This window comes from Rhinopithecus bieti, unplaced genomic scaffold (assembly GCF_001698545.2).
Source record: "Rhinopithecus bieti isolate Rb0 unplaced genomic scaffold, ASM169854v2 scaffold_67750, whole genome shotgun sequence".
Classification (NCBI taxonomy): domain Eukaryota; kingdom Metazoa; phylum Chordata; class Mammalia; order Primates; family Cercopithecidae; genus Rhinopithecus; species Rhinopithecus bieti.
Window position 1 is genome coordinate 376,202 of NW_016825685.1, and position 24,500 is coordinate 400,701.

General features: G+C 39.2%; 1 protein-coding gene across 3 annotated transcripts in view; it reads left to right on the forward strand.

Moving 5' to 3' along the window:
- The window catches only part of PID1 (phosphotyrosine interaction domain containing 1), a 261,999-nt gene extending 237,755 nt beyond the window's left edge, over positions 1 to 24,244 (forward strand). For all 3 annotated transcript variants that reach the window (XM_017863097.1, XM_017863098.1, XM_017863096.1), the window contains one exon: positions 22,163 to 24,244. In XM_017863097.1, the coding sequence (XP_017718586.1) occupies positions 22,163 to 22,639 (477 nt within the window). In that variant the 3' untranslated portion in view covers positions 22,640 to 24,244. The remainder of the gene's footprint in view (positions 1 to 22,162) is intronic.
- The last annotated feature ends 256 nt before the right edge of the window (positions 24,245 to 24,500 follow it).

The following is a 24,500-nucleotide window of genomic DNA, read 5'->3' on the forward strand; positions in this document are numbered from 1 at the left end:
GCTAATATCCAGAATCTACAAAGAACTCAAACAAATATACAAGAAAAAAACAAACAACCCCATCAAAAAGTGGGCAAAGGATATGAACAGACATTTCTCAAAAGAAGACATTCATACAGCCAACAGACACATGAAAAAATGCTCATCATCACTCGCCATCAGAGAAATGCAAGTCAAAACCACAATGAGATACCATCTCACACCAGCTAGAACGGCAATCATTAAAAAATCAGGAAACAACAGTTGTTGGAGAGGATGTGGAGAAATCTGGCTGAGATCTTACACCAAGATGTAGAGCAGCATCTTAAAGCCAAGCCATTCAAAAACCTTTGTTCAGGCTCTTGGGCTCAGAGGGAGAGTGTCTGAATTCAGATCCCATTTTGTTTCTAAGAGGTGTTGTGAGAGTTGTTTAAGAGCTTTGATTCCAAACTGCCTGTGTATCATTGGACAAATGACTTAACCTCTCTGTTCCTCATTTCCTAAACTGATGTATAATTGGATATAACAGTCCTTATTTTCCAAGGCTACTCTGAGAATTTAATGACTTCATACATTAGGCACATAAAACTGTGCCTAATAGCACTCAATAAATTCTAAATGTTATTATTATCTTTATATTTTGGATGAGATCCGTAAAATAAATAGAAGTCCTATAAATCATTATAATATAATTACCTGGTGACATAAAACTTTCTTTAACTTTTATTTTGTTTTTATTCCTTTGTTTTCTAATTAGATCATTACTTAGTTTGATATTGGCTTCCAGTGGATTATGTTCTTGTTTTGTTTTGATCTTACTGTGGGACCAATAGACCATCTATACCTGACTGAACTAGGCTTTCTGTCCAGACTTTTCACCTGGGTGTAAATTCCTTTTGCTAGCAGAGTGAGGGCCAGATGGAAGGATCATCTCAAGGGAACCTGGGCAGAAGCCCTTTCCAAGGTTGATTCTAGCTCTACACGGTTCTGGAAGGTCAGCAGTTGACAGCAGGGTTCTGTATCCTTGGCATGAACATTGGTATCACCCTCATGAATGTGACGCTGCTCTAAATGCATGAGCAGTGGCAGACAGGACTGGGGAAGAAGAACATGGTGGTGTCAAATGGTGACTACGCACTTTGTGGGGCCATAAAGGACATTTCCTTGGAGACACCCTAAATTAACTGGCTCTTCTTTTATTGGGAGCTATTTTGCAGCTATCAAGATGGTAGGCGATCTTGCCACATTATTTGGGTGTATATAAACTGAGAGTGATTCCATTTCTGTAAGCACAGGCAGGGAGTTTGGGGAGATTTAAGTTTCATGTGCAGTCAAGAGTGAGTAGACCATTGGACTGTAGAACAGAGAGTTTAAATTGGTGGGATTTTCTATGCATTTTGAAAGCAAGATGGTATCATCAGATTGTAATTTTTGTCTAAACCAAAATCTAACAGCAAGATCAAATGTTTTTTGGAGTGACTGTTTGGGTTCTTCTTTGAATCTAGGGTTCTAGTCTGAAGAATAAAAACCTCATCTATCTGCTTTTGGAAGCTGATTGTGGGCAGGGGTGAATTTAATTCATTTAGGGATAGCTTTTCATTATCTAGGGCTTAAATTACATATATATATATTTACATTTTCTGAAAGAAATTAAGGTAAATTAAAAAAGAACTTAAGATTTTTCATCATAAAATCTAGCCAAGTTTATTAATTTTCCTCTATATACCTCTACAAAAGGAAAAGCTGTTTGAAGCATGTTTTACATTTTTTTTACCACAAAGTGCATTTTAGTCGTCCCCTCCCCACACACACACACATATACACACACATTCCTAATTTAGGGATACTAAAGTTTCAGCATTTACCAAAATAACAACAACAAAACCTTGGAGGAAAAGATGTTTAGGAAGTTAGTTATGTGTGTATGTCTGGGTATTATTTATAGGACTAAGCTTTGCTGAGAAAATGTAACATTCTTTCATCTTGTTTATTTTTTTAATACAATCTACTAGTTAAAGATGAGGAAATATTGCCTTATGCAGCATGGTTCCCAGCAGAGTCCGTGGGTTCGCTGATGGAATATGTGAGACGCTGCAAAAGCTATTTTTTCCTTTAGGCCCTGATTGAATTGCTACCAGCCAGGGGTAGAATGATGGTGGTCAGAGATGGGCTATGTCAAGTTTGATTTGGGCTGTGGCACTTGAGGCAGGCAGTGGAGGCCTTCCTGTCACAGAATGAGCCTCAGCAATTGCAGCCTATTCTGTGACTGCCAAATCGAAGCATGTTAAGTGACCAGGCAAGGGCTCTCTGCTCTTGACAAAACACAGCGACAGTGACTGACAGAGAATGCTACGGGAGTCGCCCAGAAGGGCACACTGCATGACAGTGTGCTGGGCAGGCAATGCAGTGTGTTGACTGAAGTCTCTTGAAATTCATCAGTGTGTTCACAAAAGGAAGGTTTCCTCATCAACTCACTCCCACCCCAAACTCTGTTTTGTTGTATAGCCCATGCAAGGCACTGCTCACTGTTACTTTCTAAGAATGTTCACAAGTTTTGTGCAAAGCCCTTCCCAAATGAAATAAGACATCACTGCCACCTGTGATAGTAGAGACCTGACAGCCCAGAAATCTTGAACAAAGGAACAGAACCATGGACACAAGTCAAGCCACCAGCAGCTCCTGTTCGTTTGAACCAATAACAAGGAAAATTAACTTAGGAAAGAGCATAAGTATCGGGTTGGCCACATTTTAGGTTACATGGACATCTTTATTATGTTTATCAGGATATCAGTCATTCACTTTATTAATTGAAATTATTAATCAACTATTATCATTTATTCACCATTACAAATAGACCAACATCCAAAAGAAAAATAAACTCTCCACATAAAACTAGCCTGAATCACTGGACGTGGTGGCTTATGCCCTGTAATCCCAATAGTTTGGGAGGCCGAGGCGGGTGGATCACCTGAAGTCAGGAGTCGGACACTAGCCTGGCCAACATGGCAAAACCCCATCTCTACTAAAAATACAAAAATTAGCTGGGCATGGTGGTGAGCACCTGTAATCCCAGCTACTTGGGAGGCTGAGGCAGGAGAATTGCTTGAACCTGGGAGGTGAAGGTTACAGTGAGTGGAAAAGGTACCACTACACTCCAGCCTAGGCAGTAAAGTGAGACTCCATCTGAAAAAAAAACTAGCCTGAATTTTAAGAGATTTAAAAATTGTAATACCTAATATGTGTTTATTCCATTAAAATGTTAGACATTATGGAGAATTAATTTATGTTTTATTCCGTTAGTCTTTATTGGACTCAAGCAGTGTGTGGTATGCTGTCACAATGACTCACATCTCTACATTCTAGGAATTTACACTTTAGCATGGGCCGTTACTGTCAATTCCTAGACAGTTGTACACAAGGCAGAATGGAGGGGCCTGGCAAGAAGCACAAAGGAGTCCTGAGTCTAAGGGGCAGAGCGAGGCTGTGTTGGCCATTTCCTCAGGAAATGATGAGCACAAAGACTTATCTTCATTATTGTCTCTGATAGAACTTGGTGTTAAAGGGAAATCAAGCTTGACTTTCCAACTTAGATTCAGTATCAAATCACTAGTGTAGAGTTTCAGAGCTGGCAATAATGGAGGGACATTTGGAACTATCTCTAAGGAAGGAGAGGGACATTCAGGGCTGTCTCTCAACTGGGAGAATGAGGGAGAGCATGTGTGGGGGAAGTAGGGGAGAGGGCCCAGGTGGTGGTGGAGTGCAGGTCCCACCTTCTTCTTGGTGGGGTGGGCAGAGAGGAGCTAACCCAGCACCAGCTCTGTCAGTGATCCGCCTCTGTATTCCTGCAGGATATAGATTGCCCTTTGAGTCCTGGTAGATCTTCTCACACAAGCATCTCAGCATCCTCATGACTCAGGTGATGGGGGAAAGCAGGAACACCCAGGTACACTCCAGCCCAACCGAAGGGTTTTGGGAAAAGCACAGTCGAAAAAGTCAACATGCAAACAGCCACGTGGAAAATCCACTGAGTTTACAAGGGCTTTCATCATAAAGAGACTTTCCTAAAACAATAAAAATAAAGTTCTTTTTAAAAAGAGATCTGCTTTTCTGGTTTAAATCTGTGAGTCATGGTTTCTGTATCTTTGCTTTACACATACGAGGTCCTGAAATATGGAAGGGACCCAGAGAGTCAGATAATCATCTTTTAAAGGACTTCAAAGGATATGAGCTGGATGTAGTCCTTGCTCTTCCTTGGCTGGCCACAGAGCCGTTCCTTCTAATGTGGTTCACAGGTCTGTCCCAGGTATTGCCAGGCTGCATTTTCTGCTCACCTAAGCCGATGACTTCCATGGCTGGCCAGGCATGGCTCTTTCCTTCTGAACGAATCAGAAGGAAGCAATTCTGAATCTGTCTACTAGACAGTGATTGCCTGCTTTGCCCCGCTAGTAATGTGCTACTGTGTCCTAAAATAAGAAAATAAGACTGCTCTCTGGACCGCTGAGCAGGTGCTTCTTGAAAAATAATGAAAGAACTTCTTGCTTTTCCTTAATCCATCATGATTTGAAACCTTTGCACCAGTGCAAGTGCACTCTCACTAAAAATAAATGTGCTTGCTGAAGTAGTCGTTCATCTCAAAATATCCTGAGTCTGCTTTGTTCTTTATTCTTGTTTTCCAAATATTAAAGAAGAGAAAAGCTTCTTTTTTTCTTCCCTTAAGAATACATTTCTTGGCAATGACTTTAGACAGCCTTCAAAATTGCAATCCATAAGCCTCTATATTATCAGTACTTTCTTCTGTTTTTCTAAATACTTGATATCATTCTCCTTTCTTAAAAAGAAATTTCTCAGCTGGGCACAATGGCTCACACTTGTAATCCCAGCACTTTGGGAGGCCTAGGTGGGTGGATCACCTGAGGTCAGGAATTTGAGATCAGACTGGCCAACATGGTGAAACTTCGTCCCTATTAAAAATACAAAAATTAGCCAAGCGCAGTGGCGAGCACCTGTAATCACAGCTACTCTGGAGGCTGAGGCAGGAGAATCACTTGAACCCAGGAATCAGAGGTTGCAGTGAGCAAGGATCATTTCCACTGCACTCCAGCCTGTGGTGACAGACCAAGATTCCATCTCAAAAAAAAAAAAAAAAAACTCCCTCTCTCCTCTGTCTGTCTCTTCTCTCTCTCTCTCTCTCTCTCTCTCTCTCTCTGTCTCTCTCCCATCTCTCTTCTTTCTCTTCTTTGTCTTCTTTCTCTCTCTCCCTCTCTCTACAAAAAAAAAAAAAAAGAAAAGAAAAAGAAGTCTAGTGGGAAACTCCTGTAGAATATTTTTTTAATGTAATAACTCTAATGTGGAGATGAATAGTAACAATATTATCAAATTGTCACAATATTTCCTTGGATCAGCTCATTAGGTAATAGCAGAAAATCTGTGGTTCCAAGATTATGTTAAGAATATGAAAATGTAATAGGACTAGTCATTAAAAATTACTTTCACATCATGCATTGGGTTCTATTTTGTAAAGAGAAGGTAGAATATGACATTGAAAACTTTTAAGTGGTCACAGATTTTATTGCCAAAGGTGTTATTTTTAACCTGATGTATTTCCAATGAAATTCCTGGATCCACTCTCCTCCCCCCTCGCCCCTCCCCCCACCACACACACATGTGCTCCAGGACAGTTAAATAGAATTTGTCACATATCACTAAAATAGATTGATCCAGCCAGCATGAGAGGGTGGATTTTGATCACAAACAGGTCTTTTGTTGAATATATCTTAAATTTAGTCTTCAGGATATGAACATTGCTTAGTCAACTGTATATGTTCATGAAAATCTTCATCTTTTTCACTTAAACTAGGATTGAGCCGAGGACATGTCTTCATTGATCTTCTTTTAGCTTTTATTATGAAGTAATTTTAACACAAAATGTCGAAAAGTTATTATAAAATATTTCAATATACATAGGTTTCTTTTTCCCGTATTTCCCCATCATTTATTTACTTTATCATTTATATTCTATATGTATGTGTATATTTCTACCTTTTTCTCCTACAGACACATAATTATTGTCTTTTGAACTGTTTGATAGCATATTGTAGACATGATATCTCCATACTTCACAGGGTGGTTCCTAGAAAGTAAGAGGTTCTCTTATCCACAGGACAGTTATCAAAATCAGAACATTGACATTTATACAATACTATTATGTAATCTAGAGACCTTATTCATATTTTGACAATTGTAAACTATTGTACTTTATATCAAAAGAAAAGTAAATGAGTGCCTGGGAACTGATCCAGGATAATGAGATGGGTCTCATTAATGTCCTTTAATCTGGAGCAGATCTTTATTCTTTCTCAGTCTTTCTGAACTTTATACTTTTGAAGTTTAAGCAGTGCCCTTCCATTTGGATTTGTTCAACATTTCCATAAGATTGGGTTCAAGGGGTTGGCAAGAGGGTAGTGGAAGTAATGGTGCATTCTTCACAGTGTATATGACTTTATCACTTAGTTGGGATGGGATGTGTTAGTTTCTCCACAGAAAATTTGTTACTCTCCATTTGTAAATAATAGGTGTCTTGTGGAGGTATTTTGTTTCTGTGTAAATAACCGATTTCTCATCAGATGTTTTGTCTCAAATTTTAGCATCCACTGATCCTTCTTGCCTGAAACATGTATTACTTCGTTGGGAGTCAAGTGGTGATTTTCTAATCTCATCGCCTCTTCTACCTTTATTAGTTTGTGTTCTAGTATAAGAGCTTTTATTTTTCTTCCTACAATTTATTCATTTATCTATTTATATCAATATTGATTCATGGATTCCTACCCATTCTGTGGGTTGTAATCATTACTATAATAATTCACTTTCATGGTCTAATTGTCCCCAGTTTGGCCAGCAGGAGCCCCTTCAAGTGTCTCTGTCCTTTGAACATGTTTATATCATTCTTTGAGCACTTTCCTCCTTTCTGGTACAGCATGATGTTCCAGGACCATGTCACTGTTTTGTGTAACAGCCCTGAAAGCAGCTCTATCTGAGTAGGGCTGGCTTCTTTTAATGGAGAATGATATTTAGAAACCAAGATCTGGGCTTTAGTTATGCTCACAGTGTCGGGCACATTACTGCTCGCAGGGTGCTGGGCACAGCTAAGAAGTATATGTATATACGCATGTACACAGAAACTCACCTGTATATTGATATCAGTGTCTACATGTCTATATATATTGATAGCCATGGATTTGGAATTACTCCAATTCCACTCTAATGTACCAGGGTTCTATGTAGCCCCCTGACTTTCCATATGTATAACTCTCTTTAACAATGAGAAACGTGGTTCTCAGCATTTACTGTATAACTACTTTTTAACTTATTTCTTTAATACGCATGAAGTAAATTCAGCATTGTAAGTCTAGGGCACTTTGAAAAATAAACCTACTAACTAAAGTACAATAATGGTTTATAGTTTTTCTGTCTTTATCCAGAGGGAATATTGTCCAAATACTGTGTTAAAATGTTATTTGAGCTTGTTTTTTCCTCTCTTCACTGCAGTTATGTTTTTCATTTGCAATCCAGTCAGGTTTACTCATTTTTATTTTGGTTATATGTTGAATATTTTCACCCGGTTTCTCTTGATTGTATTAATTTTTGTATCCATGATTCTGAAAGTCACAACTATACAAAAAGGTATACTTAAAGAAGTATCGCTTCTTCATGCCTTCTACCCATTCCCACATACCCATTATTTTAACCCCGTTCCCAAGCAACCACTGCATGTTGGTAATCAGTTTTTTTCTTCTGGTTTCTTTGTTCACAAACAAATATGTAAAAATATATGCTTTCACTTCCCCTACTTGCTTACACAAAACCCCCCTTTTTTTAAAACTTTTTTTCTTTTTCTTTTTTTTGACAGTGTCTTGCTTTGTTGCCCAGGCTGGGGTGCAGTGCCGTGATTTTTTTTGTATTTTTAGTAGAGATGGGGTTTCACCATGTTGGCCAGGCTGGTCTCAAACTCCTGACCTCAGGTGATCCACCCTTCTCAGCTTCCCAAAATGCTGGAATTACTGGTCTGAGCCACTGTGCCCAGCCTTTTTTTTTTTTTTTTTTTTCTTTCTCACTCATTTTCAAATACACATGTTGAATAGTAGATTAGATGGATTTACTGTAATGTATTCAACTGCTTTATTTGGTATGAGCATTTAGATTGTTTTGTGTATCTTATGATTACAAATAATGCAACATTGGATAAACTGTGATTATGTGTTTTCATATTGAAGAGTATCTTCAGTGTAAATTCCTAGGTATGATATTGATGATTCAAAAGACATACAGAATTTTGTTATAGAATGACAGTTCCCTTCCAAAAGGGTTATACTAAGTTGCATTCCAACCATCAGTATATGTGTGTCTGTTTCTCTGCAGCTTTGCTAACAGAATATGGGCCATACATTTTACTTTTCATTAGTATGTCTGGTGAGAGAGGTATCTCAGTGTTGTTTTAATTTGCATTTCTCTAATTATGTAATACTATGAGTAGATATTTTAAATAAGACTCTGTCAGGTAAGAGATAATCTAAGGATTTCATTCAGTTTTCTACCAAATATTTTAATATTCTAGTTAACCACACAGTTTTAAGTACATATCAAATATTTTTGTTCTAAGTTTAAATAGTTGCAAGGGATATAATTTCTGGCATATGTTAAAGACTGTCATTTTAAATAATTTTCTACATGACTCTTTTAAATGTAGCTAATATAATCTAAACACCAAGCTGGCCTGTCTTTAAAATATCACGAACAAGCTCTTCTTTAATCATCATAAATTTTTTGTTTGTTTTTCCTTGAACTTTAATAACCCTTCTATTTTCCACATAGAATTTCAACTTAATATAAGTTTATGGTTCAGTCTTTTATTTATTACTCTGTGAGATTACACAAAGAATTGGATAGTCAAATAAAAAAGCTTACCTAGTGCCAAACTTTACTAATAATTACAAAGAATCAAATAATTAGAAAGCACAAGCAAAACAGAATGAATGTGAGCTGGGACTGTCAGTACAGCACCCTCAATCCTTTCTCGCTGCATTATGTATGATCTGGCTCAAATTGGCACAGAAAATACCTAATACTGTATACAGTGACATTACTTAAGTAGAGGGCACCCTTTTAATCTTGAAACATCTCCATTTTATACTTAGTTACACTGTGAGATTCTTTCTTGGAAGCTGTATGCCGTAAATTCACAGATTTCAGGTTTGTTTACTGATTCTAGGCAAGCAGGTATATCCTACAAGAAGAATTCCACAGACAAGGATGTGCTTACTTGCAACCAGCAGAAGGTGTGGTAATTAACAAGTTGACAATAAGATTAGACTAGGTTCTTTCTTTCTCTAAGGTTACCTCCTTTTCTCCCTCATAAAGGGAGAGAGTGGATTTCATAACTGTTGCTTAATCATTTATTGTCTACCCTGTCATATTTTCTCTGCAAGAAAATGTATAAACAATTGAAATTTTCAAAATTATTTTCTGTAAAATACATCTTTAATTTTAAATATTTCTTTGGTTTGAATTATCCTTACAATTAGTATTAATATCCATTGATCAGAACAACAAATATATGATACATTTTGATAATTATAAATAAAATGTAGTCCCCGTCCCTAATCCCTGACAACCAGTAGTCTGTTCTCCAGTTCTAAAGTTTTGTTATATCAAAATTTATATACAAATGGAATCATATAGTATGTAACCTTTAGAGGCTGACTTTCACTCAGTATAATTCCCTAGAGATTCATCCAAATTGTTCCACATATCAAAGTTTATTCCTTCTTATTGCTGAGTAGTATCCCATGATATGGATGTACCACAGTTTACTTAACCATTTATCTGATGAAAGACATCTGGACTGCTAGTTTTTGGCTATTGCAAATAAAGTTATGAACATTCATATAAAGTTTGTATTTACACATGTCTTCATTTCTCTAGAATATATGGCAATTCCATGTCTAATTAGCTTCAGTGTACCTCTCCTTCTTGTATTCCAAATCTCCACTGGTTGCTTACTAGGATCTCTGGACTTGTAGCCAGTAGATTTGTGTGTTTATGACCTCTAACCACACGCTGTCTCAACGTTACTCTTTCTAAATGTTTAGTGCCTTCTGTGATCCATTCCTAATGAGTTGTGCACAAAGGCATATGAATTGCTAAAGTGCTCCAAGGACTAAAATTGGTGACACTTTTCCCCTGTTGCACTGTTTGTCCCTTGAATCCATTTGTCAGGATGACTCTCAAGCAGTGTGCTTGATATTGATTTATCATTTTGGGAATTATCTCATTGTGAGCATGTTAGGGCCTAGAGAGCTCTGCTGAATTTCTGTGGCTTTTCAGTATACTCTTCTGACTAGAAAGCAGAGGGAGAGGTATCAGACCTGTCAGGAAATAAACTGTCCTTGGGCCGCTGGGTGGAACAGCTCCAGGCTTCATCATCCTAAGGCCAGCTCACCAGAAGGGGCCACATGAGGGGATGTGTATTTCAATGTGATGTCGTTTTTATTAAGTGACTTTGTCTTCAGGGGCACACTTCAGTACCTTCAAGATAAATCGCTTCTGTCTTTGACAGTGACAATGACAGTATTTCCAAGCTTCACACATCCAAGAGCCAATTGACAGGACAAATTGCACATGGGAACTGCTTGATAAGTGCAAAATGGGGCACAAAATCTCAAGTCACTCTGCATCATTGGAACTAAGTTATAATACAAGTAGCAGAAATAAATCTATCATTTTGCTCCCTAATTGCGGAGCACATGCTGTATTTAACAGCTGAAGGAATGTTCACCTCTTTGCTAGAGTTCAAAAATAGTACTTAGTTATTACTTGATATTGGGTCTTGATAAATTTTCCTCCGTGGTATATATTTCTATAATAAAACATACATTTCCTAATAAAATGTCTATTAGTATTTTTATAGATTATATCAACATAACCTATGCAAATACTTGGGGAAAAGTGTGAAACATTTTTTAAATTTTCTCAATATTTTTAGCCTTAGGAAAGTTACTGAAATAAATATCTCCCAACCAAGGCATGTGCATAAATGTGCCCTAGAGATTGTGTACTTTATGAAATTGGCATGTTTGATTCCATTAAAAAAATTAAGAGTAAATCTGTATGCCTTTCTGGGTCATAATCATTCCATTTAGAAAAACAAACAAAAGCATACTGATAAAGTTAGAGGAAGGCCTTGTTTAGGCAGCTAAGCTTACCCTCTACTTCCTGGTCAGGCAACTAAACCTGGCTAAGCAGACATTAGGCAGAAGACTGGAGGGGTAGCTTCATGGAGAATGACAATTAGTCAGCTTCATCCCAGTCTAGCCATAGGACAGCTAGATCCATTTTCGTTGTTTTTTTGTTTGTTTTGTTTTTGAGTTGGAGTCTAGCTCTGTTGCCCAGATTGAAGTGTTACAGGTGCCTGCTACCACGCCCAGCTAATTTTTGTGTTTTTAGTAGAGGCGGGGTTTCACTGTGTTGGCCAGGCTGGTCTCGACCTCCTGACCTCATGATCTGCCTGCCTCATTCTCCCAAAGTGCTAGGATTACAAGCATGAGCTACCACACCTGGCCTAGATCCACCTTTATCCTGATGAAGTGAAGTAGATCTGCCAAAAGACAGACCCCAAAATGGTATCAAAGACTCACTCTGACAACAAATCAAACAAAAGAAAATACCCTAGCTTTGATTCAGAGTGATTTGAGCTTCCTGAGGATGACACACAGAAGCCTGTAGGGCTGAGGGGGAGGACTCTGGAGCGATTGCAACCAAAAAGGATGCCCAGGCCTGTTCTGAGCTGAGACCAAGCCTCTCGGGTTGGCCTTCTGAGAGTTTCAACTGCCTTCATTGAGGGATGTGTAAAGTCCTACCCACCATAGTGTTGGGCTCCAAGAGCAATTTTTTAACATATGTTGTCTAGTATGTTGATACACAATGCACGAAAGGTAGGGTAAGAACCAACACGGCACAGATTTAACGTTTGCTTTTTGGAATTATTCTTTGAAGTGGGAATGGTTTGCTTTGTTAAACACCATGTCAGAGTTCTTTAGGAATATGATGTCTGAATATTAACTATGCTACACTGTTGTTTTCTTTCAATGATTGATGCATTCTAATTTAAAATCCCTGGACTATGCAAACACATCTCTAGTTTAGGACAGTTTAACTGCCTTTGACTCCAACCACCTTGCAGGATGTTTAAAAAGCCTTGGTAGGGTGTCTATTACATTTTGCTGTCCCTGACTAGGCCTTGGTCTCAGTATGGACTCTTGAAGAAATGGCCAGAGAAAAGGTAAATGATGTAAGAATTGAAACTAAGGTGTCTGAATCCTCTTCAAGTGAAGAAATTAAAGTAGTGGAAAGAGCTTTTGTTTTGTGGTGGAAGACTTGGGTTCTACATCTCACTTTTCTGAGACCAGCTGTGGGATTTGGGGCAAGTGTTCTCAGATCTTTGGGTATCAGAATCATTACATTTGTAACAAATGAGTGGTGTTAGGTTGGTACACACACACATATATAAATGATTGACCCCATTTATATATGTGTGTGTGTGTGTGTGTATGTTTGTGAGTGGGGGAGGGAGGGAGGGCGAGAGCGAGAGATCGAGAGAGAGAGAGATAGAGAGAGAGAGAGAGAGACAGAGACATATCTTTAAAATAATTGACTCACATGATTGTAGGGTCTGGCAAGTTCTAACATTTTAAGGGAAGGTGGGCAGACAGGAGACCCAGGGAAGAGGTGTTGCAGTCTTGAGTCAGAAATCAGTCCAGAGGCAGAGTTTCTTCCCTCTTGGGGATCTGTTCTCTCTACTAAGGTCTTAACCTTATTGGATGAGACCTACCTACATTATGAAGTATAATCTGCTTTATTCATAGTCTACTGAATTAAATGTTAATCACATCTAAAAAAGAATATCTTCACAGCAACATTTAGGCTGGTGTTTGACCTAAGAGTGGGCACCATGCCCTACCCAAATCCATACATAAAATCAGCCATCACCGTATCTAATGATATGCCTTATTATAGAAGTTAGCTTAAGGAGTCACATGCTGAGACGGAAGGAACATTTTTCTTAGAGTTGGGAGACATGGGCCCAAGAACTGATTGTCTCACTGATGGGCTCTGGGACTGCCACTGACTCCTCAGTGGAAAGTGAGTGGTCCAGTTTTGATCATCGAGTTCCAGTGTGATCATTGACAGGTACATATTTTCCATCATAGGCTCCATGTTTAGAGCAATTTTTTTTTGCCCAATAAATCACATTATGTAAATGTGAATTCATTTTTTACTAATATATATATATTTATATATATACACACATATATGTACACACAATATATTATATATAAACACATATATTATATACACACACACACACACACAATAAAAGAGACACTGTCAGAAAACAGCTTTTCTCTGCCCTTTTGAAGTATTGAAAATAGTTCCCAGATTACCACTCCCCTTTGCTATTTTTATGGGTTTCTCCAGGGTCCAGGAAGACTGGTGGATGACCCTGCAACTCCTTGATGGCTGATGCTGAAACTGGGCAGGGAGCTCCAGGAGGAGCCAGAGAGGATCTTGTTGGCAGGCTCACCACAAGTCTAAAGGGACCAGCCTTGGGAAGGGCAGTTGGGATATGGCAAATGTGAGCCAGATTTCTGGGTCCCACTGTCCAGGTTCAAGTTCTGCCACTCTGTGACCTTGGGCAAGTTACTTCAGCCTCTTACAAGTTCCCTAATCTATAGAAAGAGCTATTACATACCTTATGGAATTATTATGAGGATTAATGATCCATATAAAGCATTTAGCCAAGTACCTGGCATAGAGTAAGTCCTGGATAAATGTTAGCCACTGGTCCTGTTCCTGTTAGTGATGCCCAGGAACCAGGAATTGGTTCTAGTAGCCCCCTTTGTGTCTTCCCTCTGCATTCTTCTAGACCTCCAAAATGTATTATCGTGCTAACAATAATTTCATAGATTTCACTATGAACAGCATCTATCTTTTAATACCTTCTTCATGGCTTAAAGCTTGTAATACAGGTTCGTGGTCATAATTATCGAATCAGTGTTTGTGATTTAGATTGTTGAGAAATTGGCACGCAGATCCATCTCCACTCTTCAAAGTGCCCAGTGAATTCCTCGCCTCTGTGGCCAGCAAGAAAGCAGTGGATTCAAGCGAGGTCATAAATCTCTGTGTTGCACCCTTAGCCTTTTCTCTGGAATGTGCAGGTGGGAATTCATGGGATAGCAGAAGAGCTTGACTCTGGTATTTTGCCCAGTGTTAAGAGTGGCTTTTCTTTTTCTCATCTTCTGCCTTGGAACCCAAAGGCTATTAGGATTCCCAGCAAAGTTTCCTCCATTCTCCTTTCCTATCATGCTATTTTATGTCAGCTGGGTACATATTTTATGTCCTACAGACAAAGGAAAAACAGCAAATTTTATTTTTATTTTTTGTTATACTTTAAGTTCTGGGATACATGTGCAGAACATGCAGGTTTATTACATAGGCATACACGTGCCATGGTGGTTTGCTGCACCCATCAACCCGTCATCTACATTAGTTATTTCTCCTAATGCTCTCCCTCCCCTAGGCCCCCAGCCCCCAACAGGCCCCATTGTGTGATGTTCCCCTCCCTGTGTCCATGTGTTCTCATTGTTCAGCTCCCACTTATGAATGAGAGCATGCAGTGTTTGGTTTTCTGTTCTTGTGTTAGTTATAGCAAAGTCTTTTATATCTCAAGAGAGGCCTCCAGAGAGTCTTTATTCTTGGCTTGTCATTCTTGAGAAGCCCAGCAGTAAATGGAACCCAAGCTAAGCTTGTGAAGCTGGGCTCATCCAGCTTGGAAAGTCGAAGAACTCCAGGAAACCAGGTGCTTGGGTTCTTGCACAATCATCCATCCCATCTTCCATCTTTGTTTGGGAACCCTTGACATGACCCTTTTCATCCCACTCTCCAGTCTAGCGTGAGGTGAGTCAGGTTCAAAACAGCAGCTTCTCAGGCCAGAATGAGGTATGGACCGGCCACCAAGGGAAACAAATGGTACTGCTCAGCCAGAAGTATAACTTTCAGGCAACCAAGTTTGTTTTGACACACATGAGCAGGGAATGGTGATTCATGAATGAAGAGCTGGCTGGGGTGTTGGAAAACTCATGAGTTGGAAGGAGAGATTCTGAGGACACTGCTGTCTCCTGATCCAATGCTGTTAACACTGCAGACACTCTGGCGGGTCCCTTGGCTTCACAGCCTCTCTATATTTTCACAGGCTGTGACTATTCTCAAATAACTTCTTCAGTTGGGGTTGGGCAAGTCGATTTACACACATTGCAAGTGTCTGTGTTTGGGACATCAGTTTATGCCATGGAATGACACATGGGGAAAGTGTTCATTTTATTTCTCTCAGAATGATTCATTTGTAATAAGTTTCATGCCCAGTGCCTGTTTCTGCCACCATAGAAAAGAAGCTGGTATTTACTGCCATTTCCAGCTAGTTGTTACTCTTCCTGAAGACTCCTCTTGTCACCTTCCAAGTCCCTTTGTTCCAGCACCCTGGGTGGTGAAGGCTTAAAGAAAAATCTATGTATCATTTTGGACACATTTTGTGACCAATTTTATAAGATGATGTTTTCTGTCTACTTTGTGGCTCTGGAGGATGGCGACTTATAAAGACAGGGCCTATGATTCATCTAGAAAGTATTCACCTCTTTCATAGACAGGATAACAGGATTCTCCTTAAGCAAGCCTGACATTGGTGCACAGCTATGTTGGTTGTGGAACCCCCAGAAGCAGCCTTGCACATGAGTTCTGTGTTCTTACTCATAAGGAGGATGTGCCCACAGAAGAACATTAAAGGGAATTTTCCCACATGAGAGAAACCATGGCAGGAGGAGACCTCTCTATTTATATTTAGAGTAAGTCCCTGTAACAGCGTTGATGTAGAAATATACAGGTATAATGGCCCATATTATAAGGTTTCTGTTTATTGAGGTATGGGAACTCCATGGCCCAAATACACAGGGGACATGGTTGCATGCAGAGCATAACTGAATCATTGGTATTTTGAGACAATTAATTTTTTAAAACAGTTTTTACTCAATTTCCCTTGAAAATCAGAGCTATAAGATGCATTTCTATTAAAATATATATATAAAAAAGAGAGAAGTTCACTTTTTGAAAAAAGGTCTGAATAGTGTTTTTCAGTGACTTACAGTCAACATTATGGGTTAATGCCAAACTCTGGAGAATTTAATGGGATAATTAAGAAGTGTGTGGACAGGCAATAAATAATTGACTTCCTAGAGCAAAGTGCACAGGCATAGGTCAGGATTCTGGAACTTGGGCCATTATGGATAACAGCAGGGCTGATTTAAAAGAGTTTCTGAGGGGAGATGGTCTTGCTACATCATTTTATCCCTTTGCATTCTATTTTTAGGGACACGCTTTTTAAATAATTATTTCCATTCCACTTCTAGGAAGCCCCGTTCAGATAATTGTTTTCCTATGTTTCTCTTTTCTTTTCTTTCTTTTTTGAGACAAGGTCACACTCTGTTGCCCAGGCTAGAATGCAGTGGTATAGCCCGCTGCAACCTCCGCCTCCTGCAGGTTCAATCAATTCTCCTGCTCAGCCTCCTGAGTAGCTGAGACTACAGGCATGCACCACCATACCCAGCTAATTTTTGTATTTTTAGTTGAGATGGGTTTCACCATGTTGACCAAGCTGGTCTTGAACTCCTGACCTCAAGTGATCACCCACTTTGGCCTCCCAAAGTGCTGGGATTACAGGCCTGAGCCACCACACCTAGCCCCTGTATTTCTTTAAGAAGTGCCAACTTGTTAACAATATTTATTTATTTATTTATTTATTTATTTATTTATTTATTTATTTTGAGACAGAGTCTTGTTCTATCACCCAGGCTGGAGTGCAGTAGCATGATCTCAACTCACTGCAACCTCTGCATCGCAGGTTCAAGCAATTCTTCTGCCTCAGCCTCCCCAGTACCTGGGACTACAGGTGTCTGCCACCACACCCAGCTAATTTTTGTATTTTTAGTAGAGATGGGGTTTCACCATATTGGCCAGGCTGGTCTCAAACTCCTGACCTCATGATCTGCTGGCCTCCCAAAGTGCTGGGATTACAGGCCTGAGCCACCACACCTAGCCCCTGTATTTCTTTAAGAAGTGCCAACTTGTTAACTTTATTTATTTATTTATTTATTTATTTATTTTGAGACAGAGTCTTGTTCTATCACCCAGGCTGGAGTGCAGTAGCATGATCTCAACTCACTGCAACCTCTGCATCGCAGGTTCAAGCAATTCTTCTGCCTCAGCCTCCCCAGTACCTGGGACTACAGGTGTCTGCCACCACACCCAGCTAATTTTGTATTTTAGTAGAGATGGGGTTTCACCATATTGGCCAGGCTTGTCTCAAACTCCTGACCTCATGATCTGCCCGCCTCGGCCTCCTGAAGTGCTGGGATTCTAGGCGTGAGCCACTGCACCCGGCCGTTAACAATATTTCTTTGAATTTATATAATCTCATACAGATAATATATTTCAAATTTATATAATCTCATTTAAACTACTTATCTGTGCTCCACTCGTCTCTCCAGTACACCTCCAAAATACAACTTTATTTCTTTAAAAATCTTTATTTTATAAGTAATACATATTTATAAAGAGGAAGATATTTTCTCTTAGTTATCAAAATTTTACTACTGTGAAATTGGTTTTCATTGTAGTGAATCATCTACAATTTGCAATAAAGAATTTTAGAAGTATTTTAAAATTATGTCATGATATGTATTTCTCTATGCAATTTTTTAGAAAAATATCAGAGAGAGAGAGAGAGAGAGAGAACCTTTAGAGGAAATCAGGATTTTCTACCAAACATAAAAATAGCTATTTCTAGTTTTGGTGAATAGTAAAATAAATATACCTCATTGCAGGTACTAAAGTTAATTTCCTCCATATGCTTTTCCCCTAATTTATTTTTATTTTGGTAAAATACATACAACATAAAACTTACCATCTTAACCATTTTTAAGTGCACAGTTCAGTGGTATTAAATACATTCATAATGAACACAACTATCACCAGCAACCATCTCCAGAACTCTCTTCATCTTGCAAAGCTGAAACTCTGCATCCATTAAACGGTAACTCCTCATTCATCCCTCCCCCAATCCCTTGACAACCACAATTCTAATTGGTCTGTTTCTTTGATGTTAACTACTCTAAATACCTCATACAAATAGAATCATACAGTACTTGTCTTTTTGTGGCTGGTGTATTTTACTTAGGATAATGTCATCAAAATTCATCCATGTTGTAGTATCTGTCAGAATTTCCTTCCTTTTTAGGGCTGAATAATATTCCATTATACATATATACTATGTTTGGTTTATTCATTCATCTGTCAGTGGACACTTGGATTGCTTCTACTTTTTAGCTATTGCAAATAGTATTGCTATAAACGTGTACAATATCTCTTTGATATACATATTTCAATTCTTTGGGGTATATACCCAGAAGTGGAACTATAAGTCATATAGTAATTCTACTTGTAATTAATTTATTATTATTATTATTTTTTGAGACAGAGTGTCACTCTGTCACCCAGGCTGGAGTGCAGTGATGTGATCTCAGCTCACTGCAACCTCTGACTCCCGGTTTCGAGCGATTCTCCTGCCTCAGCCTTCTGAGTAGGTGGGATTACAGGTGCACACCATCACGCCTGGCTAATTTTTGTATTTTTAGCAGCCATCCTAACAGGTGTGAAGTGGTATTTAATTGTAGTTTTGGTTTGCATTTTTCTAAGGATGGTAGCATCTTTTCACGTTTTTTTTTTTTTTTTTTTTTGGCTTCAAAAAATATCTATTAATTCCCATTGCCCATTTTTTTCCTCAGGGATTGCCATACAGAAAGTTTATTTTTTAAAGCCTTTTTTCAACTTTTAGGTCCAAGAGTACAAGTGCAGGTTTGTTACATGGGTAAGTTGTGTGTTGCCGAGGTTTGGTGTGTTAATGATCCCGTTACCCAGGCAGTGAGCATGATGCCTGGTAGGTAGTTTTCAACTCTTACCCCACAACCCTCCCCTCCTAGTGGTCCTTAGTGTCTGTTGTTCCCATCTTTATGTCCATGTGTACTCAATGTTTACTCCTACTTATAAGTGAGTAAACAAGTGGTAGGAGTAGTCAGAGGGGTTCTTGTGTTGTGATAAGTATATATAAATTGAGTAAGCTGCTTATTAGGAGAACTGATAATAGCTGCTTGTAAGTTGAACTGATCATAGCCGCTTATTGGTAGAACTATTGTGATAAATATATATAAATTGAGTGAGCCACTTATTAGTAGAACTGATAATAGCTGCTTATGAGTAGAACTGATAATAGGATAATAGCATGATGGCTAGGGTAACTTCGTATTAAATTGTTTGGGTGACAGCTCGTAATGTGCTGATTAGTGCAGAGTTTGCATTGGATGCTGAGAACGTGTGGTATTTGGTTTTTTGTTGCTGCATTCACTTCAGACAGTGGCCTCCAGCTATGTCCATGTTGTCGCAAAGGACATGATTTTGTTCTTTTCATGGCTGAGTAGTATTTATACATGGTGTGTATGTACCACATTTTCTTTATTCGGTCCACTGTGGATACCTTTGCCCATTTTTAAGTTGGGTTTTTTTACTTTTTGTTGTTGACTTTTAGGTGTTCTGTATGTATTCCAGATATTAATTACTTATTACATATATGATTTGCAAATATTTTCTCCCATTGGGTGGGCTGCCTTTTTAAATGTGTTGACATTTTCTGTTTATGCACAATTTATTTGGTGCATAAACACCACAATTTATTTAGTGTCAAATGTTCACAGATTGTCCACGAGTGGCTAAGATAGTGATACCTTTGCTTTCTGATGGCTCAATTTCATGAACTTTGATGCATAAAATGATTTAAAATATTGGGTAAAACTAATGGCTATGTATGAATCATAATCATAAATAAATTTCATGTTCAGACTTAGGTTATCTCCCCAAGATATCTCTTTATGTATATGCAAGTATTTCAACATCTGAAAATAGCTGAAATTTGAAATACTTCTGGTCCCAAGCATTTTATCTAAGGGGTACTCACCCTGTATTGTTAGTTTTCGTCCTGCAATATTATTCCCTCTGCCTCCTCCTATCCTTTCCCACTGCCTCTGTTCCTAATCCAGGCCACCCTTATCCCCTGGCTGTGTTTCTGCTATCAGTCAGGCCTCCCCATCCACCTTTCTTCCTGGCATCAGGAAAGTCTGAGTTCACAGCCTGTATCACATCCAGGCACTCCTTGGACCTTAGCCCTTCAGTGGCATTCCAGCAGGAGCAACGACGCCCCAATTCCTCAGACCGCATGTGGGGCAATCCCACAAAGGTCAGCCTATTTTTTATCCAGAGGTCGTGGACCTCTTACATGGCCTCTGCTCCAGGGCTGTCTTAGGCTACGGGTTTATGTGTGCTCAGGTTAGCACAGCCTCTTTGTCCAAGCTGGTTGAGACTTTCTCTACTGCAGCCTTGCCTTTACTGTTCCCTCCTCCTCTTGAGCCATCTTGACTTGCTGGGCTCCTATGTAGTTTGAGGCCGATGCTTTGAAATCCAATGCCTCTTCCTGAGGTCTTCTGTCATCAGTATGCCACTGCCTCCTCCACTGAACACTCATGGTACTTTGCTGTTCCCCTTCTTGCCCTTTCCATGGCCTGCCTTACATCATAGTCATAGCTGTGCATGTGTCAAGGGTGAGAGTTTTGTCCTGGTGAACTGTGGAGCTAGGATTTAAACCTCAACTTCACCTGCCTCAAAGACTGTCCTCTGAATGAATATTCAATTATTTCTTTCCTGTGGATATTCGGCCCTCCCCAGTTTCATAGCAACCCCCATGCCTAGGTGTTAGATTGCCATTGTGTATAATAGGGTCCCAATAACTACTTCTGTAATGTACCACCCTTACACATCTTTATTAAAAAGTTACCTTCTTAAAGGGACTACTCTTGTCACAAAAATACAATAGTTCTTAACTTCTGTGTTTTAATTTTTTATATGTGGCCTGTATTGTCCCAGTAAACAGAAACATTGTTTGGCATCATTGTGACCAAATGTCCCTTCTCAGTTCTCACTGTTTCCACGGACCTTCTTCTGGTCTTTCTCTCCTTGAATTCATAGTATTTCTATTTGTGTCACTAATTTTAAATGTAAGTATATACTATTTCATGTTATTTCTTAGATGATCTCTTAAGTCTTATGTCTTTCCATAGTGCCTATGCTCCAATAATAGTAATTCTCTGTATTTTGTGGGATGAATAAAACAATGAAAGAATGAAAATCCCTTCTTGGCATATTATAAACAAGTTTTTAAAAAGACAGTATTTGAATCTTTTGGAATTATTCTTCTTAGTTTTCACACTGCCATCTAGCTAAGTGATAAGCCAGCATTCTACTCTTAATTCATCTGTACATCTTTCGTTTATTATCAGATCAGATGCTCATCAGTTCAAACACAGTTTAGGTTAAAAAACAACTGGGCACTGCTGTTATTTTTAAAAATTATCTTGGGAAGGAAAACTATCATGCTTTAGGCCATAATTTCAAGAGAACAGTTTTTGCGTCCTTGGCATTAGAAGCAGGCAGCCTAAGTGAAATCAAACATTGAGAGATTTGGAAAGAGACCCAGGCTAGGAGATAAGTTAAATAAAGATTTTGTTTTTCCAATGCAGTGTCCTTTTGATTCCTTCATATTATTCAATTCTATGTGTGTTTGACTGAAAATAAATTTTGAGTGACTTTATGATGTTAAAGAAATGCCAAGTTATGTAAAAGATCATACTCTTCATTTTAATTGGGGTTTAAAAAAGGAGCAAGGAGAGGGAGAGTAGTTTTCTAGAAGTTAGATTTTAAAATCCGACTCTATTCAAATAATTTCAGTACATTTGCCAACTAGGCAACTTGTTAGAAAAGATACAAATTCTGATGAGTTATTGTTTCAGGGAGCAAGAAAGAAGTGTCTTCACCTTCCCACTGTGACACCGTGACTGTGTGAAACACCTACTCATTCAGTCTATCAGAACAAAGAGCCTTCTGCTGATGCCTCCCTTTTCTTCCTCTCTTGCATCTGCAGGTTACCTACCTGGGCAAAGTCTCCACCACTGGCATGCAATTTTTGTCAGGCTGCACAGAAAAGCCAGTCATTGAGCTCTGGAAGAAGCACACACTAGCCCGAGAGGATGTCTTTCCAGCCAATGCCCTCCTGGAAATCCGGCCATTCCAAGTGTGGCTCCATCACCTCGACCACAAAGGGGAGGCCACAGTGCACATGGATACCTTCCAGGTGGCCCGCATCGCCTACTGCACCGCCGACCACAACGTGAGCCCCAACATCTTCGCCTGGGTGTACAGGGAGATCAATGACGACCTGTCCTACCAGATGGACTGCCACGCCGTGGAGTGCGAGAGCAAGCTCGAGGCCAAGAAACTGGCCCACGCCATGATGGAGGCCTTCAGGAAGACTTTCCACAGTATGAAGAGTGACGGGCGGATCCACAGCAACAGCTCCTCTGAAGAGGTTTCCCAGGAATTGGAATCCGATGACGGCTGAATGAACTTGAGACGCTTCAGCAAAGGCAGTATTGGTCACGGAGTTCAAGGGAATAGATGAGTAAGCAACGTTTCAAATTTGGGATGAAAAGACTGCCAAACTATTGGCTGACCAAGCTTTTTAAATTCAGAAGAGCAATTCTAAATCTAAAGAAATGTATCATTAAAGTAATTACGTTACATTGAAACCTGCTGCTGCTGTGACTGTGAGGAGGGTGGGAGTGTGGATGGGGAGGAAGGTTCTAGACTCTCTTCTTGTTTTTCTCATTTCCCAATGCCTCTCTGTGGGAGAGCTCCATGCCAGTTTTCACCACTCTCAGGCAAATACTCTGCAGCTGTTATTGGATGGGCCATTCCAATCTGCCTTATGAAATTCCACAAGAATGTTAGGGGCACCTATAGGATCTCTAGTGGGATGGGCAGGGTGCTGATGGGGATGCCGGCCGCAGGGAGGAAGGAATATCTCTGTTCCTCTCCCATGGCAGATGCCCTCCTCTGTATGCAAATCAGCACAGCCTTTATTGAGCTTTACAACTAACAACCTGATAGTTGGCAGTTAATTCACAGTTACAGATAATGCTTTTATTTACATAAATATACCAAGTAGTACCCTCTTATTGTATTCACTTCATCTATTTTCTTAGAATACTTGCAATTACTAATGACCCCTTCCCTTTCCCTCCTCCTGCCCTGTCCACCCTCTTTCCCCTTCTCATCTCCCAAGAGAGATGGAATCTCAACATACATTGCAGGACATCAAAAGGAAGAAAACAATGAAGCAAATGAAATAAACAGTCAAACAAACCAGGAGTTTAGACCAACAAGTGAACACACTCTATGTCAGCTCTCCTTTTATCCAGCTGAGATTTATGGTAACTTATTTAATGAGTGGTCCTGTCCAATGCATTCTTGATGGCAAGCTTCAAATCCAATTTGGTATCACCACGGAAGCCTCGCTTCCATCACTCAGCATTGTACTTAGATAGAGAATGAGTTAGATAACCTTGACTTGTCTAGAGAACCCACGTCATCTTAACCTAAAGGGAAATCTTATTGCATTATCATGAAATCGATGATATTTTAGGGTCAGAATTGCCCATTTTTTAAAATTTTGAATGAGAAGTTCTCGCTCAAAAAAATCCTGAGATTTCTCAGTTTCATGGTTCTTTAAATATTAAAAACACAGAGTCAACATGAATGACATTGTAAGTATTTGTTAAAATACATACGTTGGAGGCCAAGAGCAGATGACTACTTTTCCAAGTAATGCTGCTCCTTCCTAAAAGTCTGTTTTCAATCCTGGTAATATTAGGGGCACTATAGCACCTAAGAAGCCTTAAATGAGAGCTAATCCAATCTAGAGAGCGATGGTGTCAGCATTTCGGTCTGCGTATCTGTGTGTCCGTATCTGCGTTCGTGTGCGTGTGCCCCTGTGTGTGGGCCCAGTTTTCAGGCATGTAGAATAAGCATGGAGTCATATTGAAGAGGACTCACTTCTTGAAGATATGCTTGTTGCTTTACAACATATGTAAGCTATTCTTTAGCATAAATGCATTCATTCTTTAATAAAAATATGTTTGCATTAATAAAGCTGAGGAGTTTCATACTTTATGTGTCTGACCTCTTTCAAGCAATAAAAACATGGAGAACAAATTAGATCAAGTAGTTGTATCAAAATATTTTAAACTGTGTCATAAATAACCTATTCCTTGATTGTGTTTAAAAATCTTGTTTTATTTTCTAAATGCTCCATTTGTTTTTAGTTTCTCCATGCCCCTGAGATGGTGACGTGGCAACAGTTGAAACAGTTCTTTAGTAAGGTGGGTTTGTTTCAGTGCAGAGTCTTCCAGAACACGTTGCAG